Here is a 23,370-nt window from a genome sequence, read left to right on the forward strand (position 1 = left end):
TGTCACTACTGTGTGATTAAAGCAGATCTTTTTATAGAACAGGCAAAAAGAGGCGTTCATAATTCAAGGCTCAAAGCTTATAATGTGTCAAAATGACTGAGGCGGAGAAGCACAGCTCAGGAGCCCAACTGGGATGTACCCATCGGATAACCCGAGGTTAGGGTGGCGCAGATAGGCGCAGATGGTTCCAGTACTGGTACCGTGTTAATAAGTGAAGTGAGAGGCTCCACTAGGCCCAGCTAATGCATACATGTGTAAATCCTTTCTGTAACAGCCAGCGTGGGGTATAGTAAACTGCTACATAAAATAAGCCGATTCTTTAGCTTAATAATGATAATATAATGCTGCCATGCTCTGCCAGTGTTTTTAATAAATGAAAAATGGGGATCTGAGAAATAAAGAATAAAAAAACAAACAAAATGTGCAGGGCCAAGAACTTCAGGTCCATGTGGGAAACGTGGAGACACACTGAGACACCCCTCTTCTTAAGGCTTGCGACCAGGCCTGTTTTGATAATTTCATGTAGACTATTACTAGTTGTTCTGTTTATTAAAAACAATAATGCAACCTCTTGGTTGATTGTGCTGTGTCATTGCAAATATTCCTCTATTCTCCTTGCCTTAAGGCTAATGCATTGTCACCTGCCAAGATTTATGATCCCATAGGAATGCTAGGGACATTGTAAGACATTGGTCCAACACTGCTTCCTACTTGTTGGGGACAACACTGGTTTTAAAATTCCTGTTCTTGATGACTTATTATAGTTTGATAACTTGAAGAATAATTTATTTGAGCCTCTTTGGTGTACGTGTAGAGTGTGTGTGGCGTGTGATGTGATGTGTGTGGAATATGCACACGTACGTGCAGATGCATGTGCCCTGTGCTTATTGGCAGTGGTCAGAGGAGAATGTTGGGTATCTTCCTCAGTCTGAAGCTGCCATTTTCAGACAGTGAGCCCAAGTGCTTCTCCGGCCTCCACTCCCTACAGGACTGGGGTTGAATAAATGGGTGTACACCCAGCTTTTTATATGGGTGCTGGGGAATCAAACTCAGGTGATCTCAAACCCTTTCAGGCCCTCCTGCTTGTACAGCAAGTGCTCTTAGTGGGGAGGCATCTCCCCAGCCCCCTGAATGAACCTTTGTAAAAAAGTCAGCTGAGAAGATGCCCATGAACACATGTCGATTGAATCTTTTTGAAAATTCAGGTTATTAGAACCTCACCATATTTCAAAGAAGTACATCGCAAAAGTTTTATTTGAGGCGTCAGATAGTACCCAGATTCTTCACTCTAAAAAACGCTGCAGCAGGAAGCGTCTGCCGTCCTGGCTGGCACTGGCGGAGCCGTGCCGAGGACCAGAGACCAAGTTCAGCTGAAACCAATTACTGCACTGGGAAGCGTAAACTGATGTTATAAAAAGCAGGAGATCGTTGGAGTTGATCTCCTGCTGAGCAGACAAAACATGGAGGCCAGATTTGGCTGCAATGGAAGAAAGATAATGCAGGGTGGAGTTTGCGCAAACGGGTGGAAGGGCTTGGAAGGGATCCGAAATAGGGAAGTGGAGGAAGGCATCACAATAATGTGAGTGACAGGAGATTTATAAGGAGATCTTGCTTCAGTGGCTCGTGTTTTACATTAAGTTTATACTTGGAGCTCAGAGACTATAGCCTCCAGAAGAGAGGCTGCATAGGCGCACACATTCATCCAGACAGCGTACTTTCCCAGCGGACGAGGGCGCTGCCTCACCGGAGTGGACAGATAGTGGGTTGTGGAATCGAATACTCCAGAGAGCCACCACCTCACTTCTTTGCTGAGCTCTAAGTCACGGGGGGGTAAGGTGGCCCTTCACTGAGAAACCGTCCACGTTACAAGAGCCCATGGCTATGCCGGGCAAAACTACATGTGGAAAAATAAACCAGGGCTGGAGAGATGGTTTAGCAGTTACAACACTTGCCTATGAAGCCCAAGGACCCAGGCTCGACTCCCCAGAACCCATGTAAGCCAGATGTACAAGGTGGCACATGTGTCTGGAATTCATTTGCAGTGGCTAGAGGCCCTGGTGCACCCATTCTAATCTTTTTTTTTGGAGGGGGGAAGAAAAGAAAAATGAATCACCTCAGGCAGTCACTAATCAAAGCTATTGTTCCAGACAAATACCAAGTGTACACACATTCACATTTATCATGCCTTCAGTTTTCCTCGATTCTGTCTCTTTCTGAACACCAATTTCTGCAAATCGAGAGTTACATAATCGCTCTAATTCAGTTGCAGCTCTAATTTTGTTGGTCATTTACTTGGCGAAGTCTTAACTTTAAAATGTGTTTTTAGAAAAACTTCTAATGCTTGGTAAATTGCTGTGTTCGTTGAGAGCACTCACTTTGATATGTGGCCCATATTTCTATATGCCAAAAAGTAGACAATTTTACAAGTCATAAATAGGTAATTTAGAATATTATGCTGATATTTGGTAAGATAACTAGAAAGCTCCCTGATTATTGGGCATGTTATTTTCTTTCTTCAATAAGTTTGGTACAGCTTTCATTTTTAGGGCTTAATCCAATATAGTAAATTGGTCCAAATTTTCTTTTGTTGGACTTAGTCTGCAACATGGCAATAGTGTTGTGTCCTCATTCAACCCCTGGCTGTGGTGTAGGGCAGAGCTAGCTCATGTGACCAGGATCTGGCAATGGAGCCGATGTGCATAGTGTTTGAATTAGCATTGCGAAGAGCCTGGCACCCTTGGCTCAGGCCCATCCACCAGTTTCCTTCTGAACCTCTGGTGAAAACCGCTAAAGCCATTGGCAATGTTGGGACTGACACACAGGTTCCAACCAGTGGGGTGGGGGATGCTGAAAGAAGGGAGCCCTTCCCTGATCCCCCATCACTTGGACAATTGTTGGCATCTGGCTGCAGTGACTGAACCACAGTGAGGCAGCAATGTCTGTCATTTTGAGTGACCTGAAGCAGCATGTCCATTGTAGAAATAAGAGGCCATCCCCTCCCCTCACCTGTGCAAGGACCCTGGGAGGAGAGGGAGCAGTGCCTGGTCCTCCTGAATGAGTTAAAGACGGGGGGGGGGGGGGGGCTGGAGAGATTGCTTAGTACTTAGGGCACTTGCCTACAAAGCCTAAGGACCCATGTTCAACTCTCCGGATCTCACATAAACCACACGCACAAGGCGGTGAGAGCACGCAGGGTAGCGTGTGTGCACGTCTGGAGCTCAGTTGCAGTGGCTGGAGGCCCCGGCGTGCCAACTCTCCCTCCCTCTCTCCCTCTCTCTCTCTCTCTCTCTCTCTCTCTCTCTCTCTCTCGCATGCACACGCTCTTTGTCTCTCTCAAAAAAAAATTTTAATAAAAGAAAGCAGGGAGTGGTGGCACACGCCTTTAATCCCAGCACTTGGGAGGCAGAGGTAGGAGGATTGCTGAGAGTTCGAGGCCAACCTGAGACTACCCAGTCAGTCTGAGCTAGAGTGAGACCTTTCCTCGAAAAACCAACAAAAAAAATTTATTTTAAGAAACCATGTGGAAAGTAAGAGGGGTGAACAAGTAGTTATTTCTTCATTCACTGAAGTATTTTTTGAATGCCTATCAGGTGCCCAGGCGTTGTTCTGAAGATAGAAGGCACAGAGTTCTTGTCCACATGAAGTCTACAATGCAGGAGGAAAATGAATAGATGCACATTCCACATAGAAAGCATTATGTGTTCATGTTTAAATTGTATGACATAGTTGTATACTATAGACAATCTAATTATCATAAGTGTAATAGGAATCCCAGAATTGGATGCCAGAACAGGAACCTTGTGATTGGCATCCGTCTTTATCCATGCCTACTGTGTCTAGGTCATAGCTCATCTTCTTTGGCCACTTTCTTTTTATCCACTAGCCAGGGGTCTTGTGTGTAAAAACAAAGGGAAGTGTACTTTTCGTTTTTTTTCACTTGGTTCCCATTTGCTTTATCTGGTTGTTTAAAAAAAAAAAATCAAAGATCAGGCATGATCCCAGCACTCAAAAGGCAGGGGTAGGGCTGGAGAGATGGCTTAGCGGTTAAGCGCTTGCCTGTGAAGCCTACAGACCCCGGTTCGAGGTTCCCCAGGTCCCACGTTAGCCAGATGCACAAGGGGGCGCACGCGTCTGGAGTTCGTTTGCAGAGGCTGGAAGCCCTGGCGCGCCCATTCTCTCTCTCTCCCTCTATCTGTCTTTCTCTCTGTGTCTGTCGCTCTCAAATAAATAAATAAAAAATTAAAAAAAAAAAAAGGCAGGGGTAGGTGGATTGTCATGAGTTCGAGGCCACCCTGACACTACATAGTGAATTCCAGGTCAGCCTAGGATAGAGAGCAAGACCCAACCTCAAAAAAAAAAGATTTCCATTTTCTTGGAGGTAATAAACTGATAGACAAGTAAATGGTATAAGATGTGAGAAAAAGATAAACCCTAAAATAAAGGAAAAAGGAAAGTTCTGCTTCTATAAGTGGATTTGTGAAAAAACTATAAATTTTTTGAGAAAAAAAAAATGAATCCACATTACATGTCTCTCATTTTCAAATTTGTCTTCCGCTTCTGAATAAGTAAATAGAGTGGAGGTGGCCAGTGGAAGGCCTTCTCCCTGTTGCCTGTTCTGGCAGAAGAATAAACACTGAGGTCATACAATTCCAGGAGTGAGTCCTGATGTCGGCTGTGAGCTCTGGCTGAGGACGGTGTCTCGGAGCAGGTTCACCGATGGTAACAAATGCCACTCTGGTTGGGAGTGGGAGACGTGGAGCAGAAGTGAGGGGAGCAAGGAAGTGTATAGAAATAAGGTAATTTTACTGGGAACCGAAAACTGCTCTTAAAAACAAAGTCTATTCTTAAAATCAGATAGTGCTGGCATCACTATTTTTCCACTAGAAAGGAAAGATCCAAACCTGTTTGTTTTTTCTCATCTCGGTTCTATATCATGCTCTTGCATTTTTTTCCCCGTATGATGACGATGCTGTTGTTTCTCGTGATTCCTCCCTGGGCTGAGCCCAGGCTGAGCGCCTCTGCCACTCTCCGCTCAGATGGTGACTGGGCATCTGAGAGGGAACTTCCTGGACCCTCGCCGGGAACTCGGGCTTCTACAGCATCTCAGCCAAAGTACTCACAGAATTAATTCCTGTTAAAAAGTTTTGAAGACTCCTCTTTGGTCCTAACTATAAGCCACTCCCTGCTAATCTTGCAAAGGGGAAGAGGGAGAGAGCTGGAGAGATGGCTCAGTAGTGAAGGTGCTTGTCTGCAAAGCCGAAGGAACCGAGTTCGATTACTCAGTACCCATGCCAGATGCACAAGGTGGCGCACGTGTCTGGAGTTTGTTTGCCGTGGCTAGAGATCCTGGTGTGCCCATCCTCTATCTGCCTCTTTGTTTCTCTCACTCTCTCAAATAAAGAAAGAAGAAACAATAGTTCATTTTTAAAAAATGGGGGAAGGCTGGGTGTGGAGGCGCACTCGGAAGGCAGAGGTAGGAGAATCACCATGAGTTCGAGGCCACCCTGAGACTACATAGTGAGTTCTGGGTCAGCCTGAGCTAGAGTGACACCCTACCTCCAAAAAAAAAAAAAAATGAAAAGGGGTTTAGGGGGTAAGGGTCACAGAAGTGTCTGGTGAAAGTGGCTGGCTCTGGGCAGCATGATGAACATCATGATAACTTAACAACTGAAGCAAGATTGCCCCTGACTTTTGGCCTCATTTTCCCTTTATTGGGAACCAGAAAACAAAAGAAAGGCAACTCCACCCAGAGAAATAAGGAACGGGAAGGAAGTGTTCTGTGTATCGGACTTTTAAGTCCATGTCCTGCGTGTAAAACAAAAGTGTTTACTCCATCGTGAAGAGTGTGCAGAGGCAGCTGGAGGCTTTGTGGACTGAAGGTAGAACTGTGTGCCCATCGCCGAATAGACAGCATTTCTGAAAGTGTTTTAGCCAAGGCGGATGAGGAAGAACCCTAACCCAATAATACATTACATGTGGCTGCTTGGCTCAAGTGGGCGTTTTTTAGATTTTTAGTAATTTTAAGATCTGAAACAGAAATGACTATTAAAGGAATATGACATGAGTGATTTTACCTTTCCAAAAAAAAAGTGGGGGACAGGGCATTACTTAACAAAAGGATGTACTGTCTTCTGCATATAAAAAAGGAAAAAGAAAAAGACAGAAAAAAGGATCAGGTAGCAACGCAGGTAAAGGAAGGGGCTCCCAGCGCTGAGGGCTACTGCTGACGCTCCGTGGGTCCTCCTGCAGGAGTGAGTGAAAATGGAGGGCCTAAATCATTCGGGGGAGAGCTGAGGAAATTTTGCTGGAATCAGCTGCTTTGGGAGCTGGAATACAGATTTTCCATGTGTTATTATCTTCTTTATATCAACACTTGCATTAAAAAAAAAATCATCTCCTGAGAAAAAGTAAATACTTTCCTTGCAGCCCCACCACCACCACCACAAAAAATAAGAATAAAAATAACAGACCTTAGCCAGGCATGGTGGTGCACACCTTTAATCCCAGCACTCGGGAGGCAGAGGTAGGAGGATCGCTGTGAGTTCAAGGCCACCCTGAGACTACATAGTGAATTCCAGGTCAGCCTGGGCTACAGTGAGACCCTACCATGAGAAACCAAAAAATAATAATAGTAGCAACGATAATAATAACAGACCTCGAGATTGCCACAGAATGAAGTTTATGAATCAGAAACTGGCTGTGCGCACATGATGCTGATGCCAGCTCACCCCGACACTGGCCCCCCCACCTGCGTTGACCGTTCTGATGTCATCAACAACCAGAGTCCTTGGGTTTGGATGTTACAGATCCTGCTTCCCCTGACAGTTTTAGAAAGCAGTTCTTACTGGACGTCTAAGGGATGAGCCGGTGATTACCTTGGGCTGTCAGGAAGAGTGGGTGAAGGATGGGCCACGTATCTGGTTCCCCGACTTTACCAACACAGTGGCAGTCCTGGTAGCAGCTGCCAGGCACGGAGCCCTCGCTGAGCCAGGCGCTGTGCTGAATGTTTGGTACCTGCCTCCTCACACAGTCTCCGCAACACACCTCCACGTGGGTGAAGTCTTACTCCGACTGCTTCTGGGGCAGCAAAGCAAGAAATTTCTTACGCAAAATAAGTGATCATCACCTCTCACCTCCCGCACGTCTTCAGCGTTCTCCAGGAGGCCTTTTCCGACCAACTTTCCCGTCATTCTCTCACTCCTTAATGAATGAATTACTGACTTCCTGGTTTAGTGTTGTGCTTTTTAATTTTTTCGGTACCACCCTGGTCCCCTTCTGAATTTTGTGGTTTTCATTCATTGTTACTGCCATTGCAAGACTCCAAGGCCAGAGAGACAGTGACCGCTTTCTGTATTGCTCAGCCATTGGAAATAATTCAGACACAGTAAATGTTTGGTGAATAAATGGTGGATAAAAAGCTGTCCTTCACCCAACATTAGGAAACACTAGTAACAAGATCACTCCCAACCAAGAATGTTGTCTACTTTGCAAAGTCTTTTATTTTTTAAAGACGTCATTGCCTTTAATCTTCTTTATCTGTGTATTTATTTGAGAGACAGAGAGGAAGAGAAAGAGAATGGGCGCACCAGGATCTCTGGCCACTGCAAACAAACTCCAGATGCATGGCCCACCTTGTGCGTCTGGCTTTATGTGGGTCCTGGGGAATCAGACGACTTGACTACTAAGCCATCTCTCCAGCCCTGAAGACTTAATTCTTTTTAAAAAAACAAAAACTAGAAAAGTTTATTTTATGTGTTCCATAGCTCAGAGCTTGAGTATTTCCCAGGAAGGTCAGAGGACTTAAGGTCATTCAGGGATTCTGACACCCAGCTGGTAGGAATGAAGTCAGTCTTCCGAATGTCCAGTTCTGCTGACAGCTAGTCAAGCCCTGAGTTCTCACTTAGAGACTGTCTGAATCTCATCCATCCTCCGCAATTCAAGTGTGAAGACTTAATTCTTAAAGTTTACCCCCAAAGAGCTTCGGGGCACAGCAGTGCTTAGGAAGTGCAATAGCAGCATTTAAGTATGGGAACTTGAACTGTTAAGCTATGTGGGCTTGGTAGGTTCCTAGAGCTGGAGAAGTGAGGATGGCATCACTGCCTCCATGAGCTTGGTGAGTGTTGGCACCCATCAGCCTAGAACAGAGCCTGGCCCATAGAACTTGCTCAGTGAATTTCTTATGGTTGCACTTGTAGTACTTACTGGGGTTTTTTGTTTTTTGTTTGTTTGTTTGTTTGTTTGGCTTTTCAAGGTAGGGTTTCAATCTGACCCAGGCTGACCTGGAATTCACTATGTAGTCTCAGGGTGGCCTTGAACTCTCGGCAATCCTCCTGCCTCTGCCTCCCTCGTACAGGGATTAAAGGCACACACCACCACGCCTGGCAACTTTTACTACTTACTACACCGGTGCCTGAATTGTCTTGCATTCTTCGTATGTGGGCATTTAGAAAGGGAACTTTTGAGCCGTATTTATTTTTATATTTTCAATACTTACCAAATAGGGGGTCACACAGATAAGCATTGGTGAGTGGGATTATGTGGTAGTTCCAAGTCCAGGTTTGGTCGTGATGAATGACTGCACACTGCTTTTTGTAAATTCAGAATTAAAGTCGCTCAGAGTATACCATAGTAAGGCATGTCTATGCACTTGGCTTTCAAGCTTTACCATGTGTTTCCCATGATTTTCCCATGTAACTGACTCTGTCCATTCACCCACGAGGTATTTGAAGTCTGAAACTGGTTTCTGTCTCAATTACTGGTAAGCTGCTGGCCGACGTTGACACTTGTTTGCATTCAAGCATCGGCACGACTTTTCTAGAGGTATCTTGCCTATTTTCTGTGGTTTCATAAGTGATCTTTCTTGGCTTCCTATCTGAATTTAGAAAGAGAAAAATTAGAATGTTGGAAAAAAGGGAAATTTTTTTGGCTTGTTTCATGTTGACTCTGGGGCCTATGTGTCAGAAAGATGAATCTGGGGTTTGATATGCTTGGCCTGTGCTGAGAGCTTTCTCTCGGCCCTTGCTGGCTGCACCCCAGCAAGAGAAGAATATAGGGAAGAGAAAACGCATAGTGTGGATCCAAATTAGAGTAAGATATTTATTTTCTCAAAACCCGGGATATAAAATGTAAAACTTAAATTAGTACAGAGACTCTCTAAATGGGTATGGATAAATATGTGAAGACAAAGTGATACTGCATTTTAAAAAATGTATAATATAAAAACACATCAATATGATGGAGAATGGAATTTCAAATGGGAAAGTGTGGGGGTGGGGAGGGAGGGAATTACCATGGGATATATTTTATAATCATGGAAAATGTTAATAAAAATTTTAAAAAAACACATCAATATTTTATGGATATTATCTTTTGTGAGTAATTTTAATAGAAGAAACATGCAATTGAGGCTCTGGATTGTTTTCATTAGTCTCTAAAGAACTTTTTATGAATGGCATGGCTTTAATTTATAATGTACCAGGGGCTAGAGAGATGACTTACTGGTTAAAGGACTTGCTTACAAAGTGTGGCAGCCTAAGTTCAATCTCCCAGCCACCCATGTAAAGCCAGACTAGCATTTGTTTGTAGTTGCAAGACACTTTGGCATGGCCCTGCATGAGAGTGCACACGCATGTACAGTCACGCACATATGAAAAAAATTCATAATAGGCCCAAACATTTCACTCTGTAATTACTCTTTATAAAATAATTATAATTCTTTACTGTACATGACAGGAGTTTTTTAAATTTTTCTTCATTTATTTGTAAGGAGAGAAAGAGAGAGAAGTGATGTGCCAGATCCTCCTGGCACTGAAAATGAACTCCAGATATATGAGCCACTTTGTGCGTCTGGCTTTACATGGGTCCTGGGTCCTGGGGAATCGAACCTGGGCCATCCTACATTGCAAGCAAGCGCCTTTAACTGCTGAGCCACCCAGCCCTAAGCCGTCTTAGTTTTGTTCCCTTTAAGCATTTAGAGATAATTCTTCTCTTCTATAGTAAATTTAAGTCCTTCTCACATATTTTTCCTTCTCATATGCTTTCTAGTTTTTATGTGCAATTATCTCAGCCCTTGGTGGAAGAAACAAGAAGAAAATGGATTGTTTTTTAACATTCATAAATACAATAATTGTTGCTGTCTCAAACTCCAGACGCATGTACCACTTTATGCATCTGGCTCTACATGGGTCCTGGCAAAATCAAACCTGGGCCATTAGGCTTTGCAAGAAAACACTTTTAGCTGATAAATCATCTACCCAGTCCTTTGTTTTATTTTGTTTTTAATTCTACTTGGACAAGTTAATTTCAAATTTTTACTCTGGTGTCCCAGATGCTCAGTTTTGAACTCCGATGTGTCTTACCAAGGTGTTGTTGAAGCTAAGCACACATCTGGTTTGTCAGAGGCTCCCTGGGCTGCATCAGCCCTGCCCTGTGTCTCTGCATAGGAAGATATTTGCCAAACACAGAGTGTGTATTTCCAAAGCTCTTTAGTGACACAAATGACCTTTCCAGATCCCGAACCCGAGCTTGGTACGCTCCCGAGTGAGGAAAGCCATTTGGGTTAGACCACCTCCCCCTTGTCCTTGGTCACTCACAGAGTGAGTCTGTCAGTTCAATTGGAAATGGAAGACCATCATGTGCCATGATGCACCCATTCTCTCTCTGTGTCTCTCTCTGCTTGTAAATAAATAAATAAAATACTAAACTAAAAAATAGAAAGCCTATTAGAGGGCTGAAGTGGTGGCTCAGCTGTTAAAGGCACTTACTTGCAAAGCCTGCAAGCCTGGATTTGATTCTCCAGTATCCACATAAAGCCAGATGAATAAAGTGGCATATGTTGGGAATTTGTTTGCAGAGGCAGGAGGCTCTGGAGTACCAATTCATATTCTCTCGCTCTCACTCTTGCTCTGCACACACACACACACACACACACACACACACACACACACACATCCTTCTCTCTGTCTCTCAAATAAATATTTTTAAAAGACTATTGGAAATGAGAACTAGGGGTAATTTAAGAACTTAAAATTAAAATTAAAAATAACGTGCTCAGTCGAGCAACCGTGCAGGCCTGAGTTGGGATCCCCAAAACACACATAATCCCTATCTGTAACTTCACGGGGGAGACGGAGACAGGAGAATCCCCAGAAGCTCAAGTGTCAGCCTGACAAATGCAACAGCCAGTGACGACAAGAGCACCCTCCTCAGACAAGGTGGGAGGCGGGGGCTAGCACGGTAAAGCTGAGCTGTGGCTTCCTGTGTGCGCCCACACTCACACACATAAACACACACACACCAAAAAAGGGGGGAACTCTTCAGCACGTTAAAAAACAATAATAAATCACGGTGCTGGAGAGACTGCTTAGTGGTTAAGGTGCATACCTGCAAAGCCTAAGGACCCACGTAAACCAGATGCACAAGGTGGTGCATGTGTCTGGAGTTTGATGCAGTGGCTTAGAGGCTCTGGTGTGCCCATTCTTTCTCTCTCTGTCTTTCTCTATCTCTGTCTTCTCTATCTTGCATGCATGCTCTCAAATAAATAACTTTTTAAAGAATTGAAAAAATAAATAACAAAGTGAAAAAACTCATTAATCATATTTTTTTCCTCTATAAACAAGCATTTACTAACAAGGTTTACTTTTTTTGTTTTGTGTTATTTTTTCAGGGTAGGATCTAGCTCTAGCTCAGGCTGACCTAGAATTTCCTATGTAGTCTCAGGGTGGCCTCAAACTCTGCCTTCAAAGGGCTGGGATTAAAGACGTGCACCACCACACCCGGCTACAATGTTTACTTTTAAATGTATAAAAAAGTCTATGGAATTGGGGAAGGGGCGGAACTGGGAGCCACTCTCACAGACAGAGTAAGTGAGCTCCCTGGTGTGGGGGGCGGGCAGAGCTGATCCTACCCAGCCTCAGCATGAGTACTTACCAGTTATGCATGACAAACTTCTAAACATTGTGCATTAAGTAAACATTAAAATTCTTCATATTTGAGCTGGAGAGATGGCTCAATAGTTAAAGCACTTGTCTTCAAAACCAAAGTACTTGAGCTCAGTTCCCCAGTATCCACATAAGCTAAATACACAAAGTGGTGCAGGTGTCTGGAGTTCATTTGAAGTGGCTAGAGGCTCTGATGCACCCATTTTCTCTCTCTCTTTCTCTCTCTCTCTCTCTCTTACATATACACACACACACAAATACATATAAGTAAAATATTTTTTTTTTAAATTTCACATTCTGGGCTGGAAGGATGGCTCAGCAGTTAAAAGCACTTGCTTGCAAAGCCTGTTGGCCCAGGTTCAATTCCCCAGTACCCATGTAAAGCCAGATACCAAAGTGGCCCATGCATTTGGAATTCCATATCTCTCTCAAGTAAATACAAATATTTTTTTAAGCTTTGACTTTTGGGCTGGAGAGATGACTTAGTGGTTAAGGCACTTACCTACAAAGCCAAAGGGCCCAGGTTTGACTTCCCAGGACTCACATAAGCTGGATGCACATGGTGGCACATGTGTTTGGAGTTCGTTTGCAGTGGCTGGAGGCCCTGGCATACCCATTTCTCTCCCTCTCTCTCTCCCTCTCTCAAGAAAATTAATTTAATTAAATTAAAAAACCAAAGGGAGGCTGGCGGGGTCACTTAGTGGTTAGGATATTTGTCTGCCAAGCCAAAGGACCCAGGTTCGATTCCCCAGGACCCACATTATCCAGATGCACAAGGGGGACACACTTGTCTAGAGTTCATTTGCAGTGGCTGGAGGCCCTGGTGCGCCCATTCTCTCTCTCCTCTTCCCTCTTTCTCTGTCAAATAAATAAATAAAAATAAAACCAAAGGGATGGAGGCTGGTGGGAAAGCCCTTGCCTAGTATGCCCAAAGCCCTGGGTTCTCTCTCCAGCGCCACAAAGAATAAATGAAAGCCTTGACTGGCTTTTGGGGGAATTATTTCTGTTATCTAATTCTATAGAACATTAAATCCCTTCAAAATATAGTGCTATGAAGAACAACTCTGGAGTAACTTAAGATGATTCTAAGTTACGAATTTTAATGCTATTCAGTCCTTGGTTTGGGGGTTTTTGGGGGTTTGTTTTTGTTTTGGGGTTTTTTTTTGGTTTTTCGAGGTAGGGTTTCACTCTAGCTCAGGGTCTCCAGACCAGGTTCGATTCCCCAGGACCCACGTAAGCCAGTTGCACAAGGTGGCACATGTGTCTGGAGTTCCTTTGCAGTGGCTGAAGGCCCTGGTGCGCCCGTTCTCTCGCTCTGTCTGCCTCTCTCCCTCTCTCTCTCTCTCTCTCTCTCTCTCTCTCTCTCTCTCTCTCTCTCCCTCATAGCAGGCGTGATGGTGCATGCCTTTAATCCTAGAACGCAGGAGGCTGAGGCAGGAGGATGGCCATGAATTTGAGGCTAGCCTGGACTACCAAAGAAAGATAGAAATACCAGATGTTTGGTCCTCATGGACTTGTCCAATAGAAGGGGAAGAGGAAGAAAGCAAAAGATGTGGGTGGAAAGAAGCCAGTGGACAAAGCCAATAACGTGAGCACCCACTCGTGGGTGAGCTTGCGGGAGTGTGGCACAGGCCCTTCTGTTCTTCCCCAGGCTTGGACAGCAAAGACACTCGTGTTCCTTCTCCCGTCACCAACAGAAGTCCTGACATTGCCACCTTCAAGGAGGAAAGATTGAGGGTAGCTCACTGTTTCTCAGGGTCCCTGGTCATTTGGCCCCATGTACTTGGTCAAAACACTGCCAACGCTGGAGCATGGGACGGGGAGGATTCTCACTTCCTGGGGGGGGGCAAGACCCAGAGTGGTAGAAGAAGGGGCAAGGAGGGCTGCAGGGCTGGCTTAGCAGTTAGGGCGCTTGCCTGCAAAGCCAAGGGACCCAGGTTTGATTCCCCAGGACCCACGTAAGCCAGATGCACAAGGGGCCACATGCGTCTGGAGTTTGTTCCCAGTGGCTGGAGGCCCTGGTGTGCCCATTCTCTCCCTCTCTCTCTGTGTCTCAAAATAAGTAAATAAATCTTTTTTTAAAAAAATCTAAAGACAGGGCATTTCAAGGTAGTGTGGTAAATGTAGTTTTTTCATTCATCAGCATTATTTTTTAGAATTTTCAGCCTCTGTCACTTCTTACTGCTTATCTTAGCTTGCCAGCTTTTCAAACAGATCTGTGAGGACACCGGGCTAGTCCAGTCTGCCAGGCATGAGACCCTTAAAACAGATCTGTGGCCATCATGATCCCCCTCACTTTTTTTCCTGCCCTTCTCTATGGTTCTGCTACTGGCTTGTTAGTCCGACTGCTCAAGAAGATGGGTTTGCTGTGTGCTGTCTCACCTCCACTTCCCAGAGCTAAGTGATCCTCCGTGACACATATGGACCATGTTCCCCAGACCCGCTGGTACGGCCAGACCTCAGTGGGCCTCTTAGAAAAGGCTCTACAATATCCTATTGTCTAGGTGAGCTTCAAATTCAGTCTTTAATTTCCTAGTGGTCAAATGTAATGTTCTTTCTTTAGGCTCGTCTTCTGCTCAGTGCTGGCTCTCCTGCCATGCTGTGAGGGAGACCTTCCTTTCTCTCAGGCCAGCAGCCATGCCAAGTTAAAACTCCTTCAGGCAGCTGCTTTGCTGGTTGAACATCTTTCAATCCCACTGCTTGGCTGGGACTGACCGTCAGCTGGTGGGTCTCGGTTCTGCTCAGTAAGAAGTGGGAGTGGGGTCCGTATTTCTCTTGAATAGGACCCCTCTAACCCTTCTAATGGAAGGCCTTCTCTTGCAGATGTTTTCTCAAGATTCTGGCACCAGTGTTTAACCAATTGCAGCTGGTCAGGAAGCTCTCAGCTAATGTAGTGAGTCATTTCCTTTCAATGAAAAGATCTAAGGGCACCCAAGCTGGGTGTCAACCTGAGTCTTTCTGAGGCTGGTACAACATTGGAGCCTGGTGTGCATTCTTCCAGGGGTCTCCCAACTGAATGCCTCAGGGGCCTACAGCACTTTGGCACTTAGGTTTCTAGTATAAGAATGCTTCATGTTTTAAGGACAAAGATCCTGAGGTCTCATTGAAGGACAGGCAGGTCCCTGACTAAACTGTAAGCCAGTAAGTAGTCGATGGTACATTTTGACTCCCAACTTCACAGTGAACATACTCCGGTCTACTAGCTAGGCTCCCAATGCAGTTCTATCCACATGGGAGCAACCTCTTCATGCATGGGGTGTGCCTGAATGGGGAGACCAGAGGATGACCCCATGTGTTGATTCTCAGGAATTCTGCCCATCTCCTTTGAGAACGGGCATCACATTGGCTTGAAGCTTGCCAAGAAGGGGTAGGTTGGCTGACTAGCGAATCCAGGGACCTTCCTATCCTCACCTCCCAAGCTGGAATTGCAGGCATGCACCGCCATGCCCAGAACTTGACATGAATGCTGGCTATGGAACGCGGGTCTTCAAGCCCAGGGGAAGCACTGCGCGGCCTGAGCCATCTCCCTCGCCCACACGCCACGGTTCAGAAGCAGCCCTCACGATGAAAGGCAGGCTACCTGTCAGAACCACCAACGAGGATTTAGAAGACTGATTCTTTTGTCTTTTTTTCTTTTGGTTTTTCGAGGTAGGGTATCACTCTAGCCCAGGCTGACCTGGAATTCACTATGGAGTCTCTGGGTGGCCTCGAACTCATGGTGATCCTCCTACCTCTGCCTCCCAAGTGCTGGGATTAAAGGTGTGCGCCACCACGCCCGGCTAGAAGACTGATTCTTGAAAGGACCATTCCTTTGTCAGTGATAACACTAAGTGCTTGTGTCACCTTGATGAAATATACTTCCTCTCTCTGGGCCTCAATTTCCTGGTTCTTAAAGAAGCTGAACTGATAAACCTTTGAGTCAGGATGGACAGTGTGACTCAAGGGAGACTGTTCTGGGAACAGGAAGGATGTTTCTTCCCTGTCAACTGTCACAGAGGAAATTTGCTTCTAAAATACAGAGTATGAGAAATGGCACTCCCATCTCCATCACATCCTCTCCACAGTGTCCTGGCCATGGGAGGGTGGCTCCCTGGTGCCTTTTCCTCTGCTAGGTGGAAATGTCGTCTAGGAAGAAGGAACTCTACAGAGGATAGATTTCAGGAGCAGGAAAACAAAACACTTCTCATAATTGAAATAAAATGAAGAATTGGTCTAGAAACTTCCCCTTTCTCATGATACACGTAGTCTTTTCTGAATAAATGCAGGAAACCAAATGGAACCACTGTTGTTTGCAAGAGTTGTCAACAGTTTTAATTTATTGCTCAGGAATCAGGTTTTGTCAGACTCATCCACTTTTAGAAAATCTGTGTCTTTTCCATTCTTCCAGTTTACTCAATTTACCAAAGTAAGAGGGTTAAGACCAAGTATCTGGTCTTAATTTTTATTAAAGAATTAGAGTATTTCATTGGAGTTCTGTTCTAATTTGTATTTTTTAAAAAACTTTTGATCCATTAAGAAAGTATATTAACTAGGGCTTGAAATATGGCTCAGTGGCCAAAGGCATTTGCTTTTAAAGCCTGATGGCCCAGGTTCAGTTCTCCAGTACCCATGGAAAGCCAGATACACAAGTGGTGCATGTATCTGAAGTATTTTTGCAGTAGCAGGAGGCCCTAATGGGCCTATATTTCTGTCTCTCTCAAATAAAGATTTTTTTAATTAAAAATAAAAAAGTATATTAACTTAAAAAAAAAAAAACATACAGACAAGCAAAATGGATCTGCAAAGCAGATTAGTCACTGAGAATCCCAAAGTGTCACTGCTGCCACTGTCAGAACGAGCTGCCAGCAGCTCCAGCCACCCAGAACCGAGTCCTATTCCTCTTTCTAACATTTAGAGGAATCTTTCTTTTTTTTTCTTGGCAGAGATCACTGAATGACCCACTAGCCTTGCTATGAGTAATTGTTTCTTGACTTCATTTCTATGAAACATCAATATTTGTACCTGCATTTTCCAATAAAATATGAAGAGCAGAGTTGTATGAGAAATCAGCAGTTCTTATGGTCATACGCCTAACTTGTCTGCGTTGACAACTGAGCGGTCAGTAGAAATCACTCCTACAGATGACTAACCTCTTGGGTAATGTTACCAGTGCCAATATCAAGCACAACCTTTAGCGGATACCTGAGCAGAACTGCTGTGGTCATTTGAACATTAAGGCATTAAGCAAAAGGAAAGAAAAGAGAAAAGAAAGATGTGATATTTGGATGATTCAAGGCTTAGGTTCATGTTCCAAATTCAACTTCAGCAAAAACAGGGTGGTGGTAACTCATCCTGACTAACAGTGGAAAGATGTCCTCGAGAACTCGCATCATCAAAGAAAATTCTAATGAAACCACTTTTATGGAGGTCCTTAGAGAATTGAGACAAAGGGCTTAGTGGTCGAACACTCGCCTGCCCTGCTCAGAAGTGAAATAAATGCTGTCCCGTTAAGCTGTGACCTCACCTCTTTGTTGAAAACAAGAAACTGCAGGGTTACATGATATCATTTTTATAAAATATTAATTGCTGAATAACTAGTCTCCAATAGGCATTTCACAGTCTTTTTTTTTTCTATTCATTCAAATCCAAAGTATTGCTCATCTAAACTTTCCCGGTGAATCATGGTTACAGTAAGTCTGAGTCTACAGGCTGCCTAGTAATTTATAATCAGTTTAAGGCTCTTTGACCTTCAGGCCAATTACTCAGTCCCTGTGCTGGTGAACAGTAATAAGAAACCACCATCCATCATAACGGCTTAGGATTCATAAGAAGGAGATCTTAAACAATCTGAACTAAGGGCAACGCCCTATACCCACATCAGGTCAGATGCACAAAGTAGCACATGCTTCTAAAGTCTGGTGTCTCCCTGTATCCCTCTCTCTCTCTCTCTCTCTCTCTCTCTCTCTCTCACACACACACACACACACACACACACACATAAAATATTTTAAATAAGTTTTTTTTTTTTAAGTATATGGGAGGAAGCCGTTCATGGTGGCGCACTCCTTTAATCCCAGCACTCAAGAGGCAGAGGTAGGAGGATCGCCATGGGTTCGAGGCCACCCTGAGACTCCATAGTGAATTCCAGGTCAGCCTGGGCTAGAGTGAGACCCTACCTGAAAAAAAAAAAAAAAAAGTATATGGGAGGATATCCATGACCTCACAGTGCCTGACACTACCTACACAAGACCATCCTAATAGGAGGAAAAGATCATGACATCAAAATAAAAGAGAGACTGATTGAGATGGGAAGAATGGAGTTTCAAAGGGGAAAGTGAGGGGAGGGAGGATATCACCATGGGATATTTCTTCATAATCATGGAAGTTGTTAATAAAAAAAAAAATTTGGGAAGGAAAGAACTAAAAATAAAATAGAACAGTGTGCAGGAGGGTATGGGTAGGTCGCATGCAGATATGGTGCTGTGTTGTGTGTGTGAGGACGGCTGCACGGGGAGGTGATGCTAGTGAGTAAAACAGTCCTTCTGAGACATGCTGCAGTGATAAAGATGCAGTAGGTGAAGACACAATTTGTTTGACAGAGAAAGAGAGGGAGTGAAGGGGCGCGCCAGGGCCTCAAGCCACTGCAAATGAACTCCAGACGCATGCACTCCCTTGTGCATCTGGCTAACGTGGGTCCTGGGGAATCGAACCTGTGTCCTTTGGCAAGTGCCTTAACCACTAAGCCATCCTTCCAGCCCAAGACATTAGCACTTTTTTTTATTTTTGGTTTTTAGAGGTAGGGTCTTACTCTGGTCCAGGCTGACCTGGAATTCACTATGCAGTCTCAGGGTGGCCTCGAACTCACGACGATCCTCCTACCTCTGCCTCCCGAGTGCTGGGATGAAAGGCGTGCGCCACCACGCCCGGCAGTGTTAGCGCTTTTGAAGGCAGTGGCGGGAGGCTGCAGGAGAGGAGTAACCAAAGCGTCTGGAGAAAGATGCACACGTGGGACCAGGGGAACAAGAGACCAGGTAAGATGGGAGGAGACCTAACCTCATGAGCAGAAAGGACAGCTTTCTTGGAGCTAAGAAAATTAAGAAAACTTTGATGTCATAACTCACATTTTACAGTTCAAAAAAATGAGTCCATTTGTAATTCATGCTTGGTAACATCAGTGTTGGAAAATTAGGAAGCAAAATGAGACAGCTGCTGGAAGGTAGTTATATTCTTTTTCTCCCAGAAAATATCTTACAACTCAGTTTTAGGAGTCTTAAAAGAGGGGCTGGAGAAATGGCTCAGTGGTTAAGGTGCTTGCCTGTAAAGCCTATCAATCTGGGTTTGATTCCTCAGTGCCCGTGTAAAACCAAATGCACAAAGTGGCACATGCATCTGAAGTTCATTTGCAGTGGCTGAAAGCCCTGGTGCACCATTCTCTTTTTCTCTAATAAATAAGCAAAAAAATATTATTTCAAAAGCTAAACCACCTCATCCAAATGTAAGTCTTTATAAAGAAGAGAATCTTGCTGGGCGTGGTAGCACACACCTTTAAACCCAGCACTCAGGAGGCAGAGGTAGGAGGATCACCATGAGTTCAAGGCCACCCTGAAACTACATAGTGATTTCCAGGTCAGCCTGGACTAGAGTAAGCCCCTACCTTGAAAAAAAAAATCTTAAAAGAGATTTCAATTTAATCACTATTAACACCTCCAAAACTAGATTTGGACATGTGAAATTTAACTTATCATTTTCTTTATCATTATCTGAATTTTGATGACATTATTTAAACATAAAATGTGGGCCTGAGAGCCAGGCGTGGTAGTGCATGCCGCTCAGCACTCAGGAGGCAGAGGTAGGTCATGAGTTCAAGGCCACCCTGAGACTCCATAGTAAATTCCAGGTCAGCCTGAACTAGAGTGAGACTCTACCTAAAAAAAAAAAAAAAAAAAAAAAAAAAGCCCATCTGGGGAGATGGCTCCGCAGTTAAAGGCACTTGCTACCAAAGCCTGCCAGCCCAGGTTCAGCTCCCTGTAGCCAGATGCACAAAGTGGTGCATGTGTCTACAGTGTGTGTGCAGTAGAGGAGATCCTGGTGCACCCACACACATACATATGCACACGCGCATTCTCTCTCTCCCTCTCATTAATAGAAATATTTTTAAAAGCATAAAAGCAGGGCTGGAGAGATGACTTAGTGGTTAAGGAGCATGCCTGCGAAGCCTGAGGACCCAGGTTCGATCCTCCAGGTCCCACGTCAGCCAGATACACATGGTGGCCCATGCATCTGCAGTTTGTGTGCAGTGGCCAGAGGCCCTGATGTGCCCATTCTTTCTCTCTCTCTCTCTCTCTCTCTCTCTCTCTCTCTCTCTCTCTCTCCCTCTCTCTCTCTCTCTCTCTCTCTCTCAAATAAATAAATAAAAATAAATCTTGAAAGAAAACGAAAAAGCATAAAAGTAGAATGTTCTTCATATATGCTTTCTTAGTTGTTTCTCCAAAAAGCCTGTGTTTGGGGATTATTGAGTTTAGAAGCAGAGAGCTTGGCAGCTGGCTGTGTGTGACTCGAGAATGGGGAGGGAGGGAAGGAGAAGACCAGCAGTGGAGGGTAAAGGACTCCACAGAAAAGCCTGTTATACTTACAATTAGTACATTTTATGAGCACATGTTTATTAATGGGGAGAAAAGCGCAGGACCACTGTCTGCCGTCAGGTTTACAGCGCACAGAATGAACTCTCGTCAGCTCATCATTTGAGTAGCGTTAACATTTTGGATCCTAAGTGGCTGTAATGTGATAAAACCCAGTTTTTTCCTCAGAAGTAACTAGGATGGGTTGTCTGCTCACCGAATTCCCCCTATTTTCTCTCGACCTATGGGAATGCTATGTAGATGTGGTCAGGGTTTTTCCCGGGATTTAGTAAGCCATTGCTTCCTCCCTCCCTCCCACAACTCTGCAATCAGAACCACTCTTCGAATCCTCTGCAACCCAAAAGGTGGCATGCAAAAACTACCTTGAGATCCCACCATCACCGTAGTCAGAACCCAAGGGGCGGAGGCAATGGGGAAGGAAGGCTCGTGAGCTGCCAGCGAGAAGGTCGGTGCAGCCTCCGCAGAGCTCAGGGTAGAGACTTCTAGGGAAACTAGAACGAGCAGCACCACATGGTCCTGCTGCTCCACCAGGAGGATTCCTGAAGGAATCTGAAACTGCACACCACTGAGGCACCAGCGGTCCATGTTCACTGCAGTGCTATTCACAATGTCCAGGTTATGGACATGCGCATACATGTAAACACACACACACACACACACACACACACACGTTTTATTCAACCACAATGAAGAAAGAAGATACGTCATTTGCAAGAAAATGTACAGAACCAGCGATAATCATTTTAACCAAAGTAGGCAAGGCTAAGGAGAAATCATCACTTTTTCTCTCATTTGTGGAATCTGGATGTAACAAGCATACAGACATGAAAGTAAAAGGAGGACTGTTTGGAAGAAGGAAACCATCAAGAATAGGGGCGGGACACACAGAGCAAAACACATGCTATACATATATGAAACTGTCATAAGGAAACCTGTTAATTTTTACAACGAATATGTGCTAGTTAAAATGGTTTTTTAGCCTGGCATGGTGGTGCATGCCTTTAATCCCAGCACTCAGGAGGCAGAGGTAGGAGGATCACAGTGAGTTCAAGGCCACCCTGAGACTACATAGTGAATTCCAGGTCAGCCTGGGCTAGAGTGAGACTCTACCTCAAAAAAAAACAAAAATAAAAATAAAAAAGTTTTTTAAGGGCTTGGAAGATGGTTCCATGGTTAAAGGCCCTTATTTGTAAAGCCTGCTAGCGTAGGTTCAGTTTCACAGTAACCATGTAAAGCCAGATGCACAAAATGGCTCACGCATCTGGAGTCATTTGCAGCCACAAGAGGCCTGGCATACTCATTCACCATCTCTCTCTTCCTCCATTTCTTCTTGAACATAAATTAAAATATTTTCAAAAACAGCTCTCTCTTAAAAGTTGACAATATTTTCATATATTTCCTCTGTAGAAAAATAATTGTCTTGGGAGGTTAAGGTTTGAAAACATTTAGGCAATACTAACCATGGCTAATTGCAGTAGCCTTTTCAGTTTGAAAACATTTCCTGAGGGAAAGTTATGTTCTTCCATAGAACCTAATATTTTGGCAACTAAACCATTTTCATCAAAACATTTTATTAATATGTAAAATGTTTTAACAGTCATTTCTGTGTACGCATGATCATCTCATCCTAACCAGGGTGTACCGGTGCTTCTACGGATCTGTTCATATCTCGTGTTCGTCAGCCTCGGTTTGTCTTCTGTCTGATATTAAATGTCTTTTTTACAGATATTGATGAATGTGTGAACAACACTGTGTGTGACAGGCACGGGTTTTGTGACAATACAGCTGGCTCCTTCCGCTGCCTCTGTTATCAGGGCTTTCAGGCCCCACAGGATGGGCAAGAGTGTGTGGGTGAGTGTTTAGAATTTTCTCTTCCCAACATGTTTCACATGCCTCTTTCAAAAGTAAATCTAAGTTATCAACAATAGGAGATTCTAAACAGGAAGCTTGGGCCAAATTTCATCACTATTTGATTCTATCATAGGACTTGAGATCGTGCGAATCCTATGTCCTGTGGCTTCTGAGATAGAGGCGTTATAACTACACTTAAAGATACTTGTAAAAGACATCTGTTCAAACTCCTCGAGCCCTGTCATCCCTCTTACTCAGGAAATGGGGTCTGCTGTGTGGGATAGCTTTTCTTACTTGAAATGCACCTCCTCAGGCATGGCCATTAAGGAAAGTGCTGGAAAGATCTTCCATTTCCGAGAACACCACCAGCAAGACAATGTTTTGGATTGTGCAACTATATTTCCTCAGTCTGTCCTGGGATTGACAGGACTGGAAAGAGACTTGCGTGTCATCAGATGTCCTAGAGGCAGTCCAACACATGCATGCTTGCAGAGGAGGAGATATTTTGTATCTTATTTTCTGATCAGCTGTGATTTCTACAAGCCAAATTCATGACGAAACACTTTTGCAGTCAGAGCAGTCGTTTTCAAAATGAACGTTATCCAATCTAAAACTTCACAGATAACAAGGCTTTTTCCTCATTCTTATTAATAGAGAAAAAGAGCTGTGTTTGCCACAGGGTAGGTGGCCCTTGAGGTCAAGACAATAATGTGCTATTAGGAAATTAGCATCAGTTCATTTGCCACCCAAACTAGGACAATCAAACTGTGAGGAGGTTTGGTTATACAACTTGACTAGCCATGGCTTTTCTGGGATTAATTATGGAAATTCAGATAATTCCCAATCACAAAAAAATATCCACAGAGCAATAGTATAGTTTTCAGCACAAATATCAGCTAATGAAAACCATGTGCAACAAACTTTTCAAGACATACAAGAAGACACCTCACTTTAATAAAACA

The 23,370-nt window shown here is 44.2% G+C and overlaps 1 protein-coding gene across 8 annotated transcripts in view; it reads left to right on the forward strand.

Annotated features, from left to right (window-relative positions):
• The window catches only part of Ltbp1 (latent transforming growth factor beta binding protein 1), a 423,409-nt gene that overhangs the window by 346,483 nt on the left and 53,556 nt on the right, over nt 1-23,370 (forward strand). For 4 of the 8 annotated variants that reach the window (XM_045150784.1, XM_045150786.1, XM_045150788.1 and 1 more), the window contains one exon: nt 22,283-22,408. The exons of the other annotated variants lie outside the window; for them this stretch is intronic. In XM_045150784.1, coding sequence (XP_045006719.1) covers nt 22,283-22,408 — 126 coding nt within the window. The remainder of the gene's footprint in view (nt 1-22,282; nt 22,409-23,370) is intronic. 8 annotated transcript variants of the gene reach the window in all.

The sequence above is a fragment of the Jaculus jaculus genome, chromosome 5 (genome assembly GCF_020740685.1).
Source record: "Jaculus jaculus isolate mJacJac1 chromosome 5, mJacJac1.mat.Y.cur, whole genome shotgun sequence".
Taxonomy (NCBI): domain Eukaryota; kingdom Metazoa; phylum Chordata; class Mammalia; order Rodentia; family Dipodidae; genus Jaculus; species Jaculus jaculus.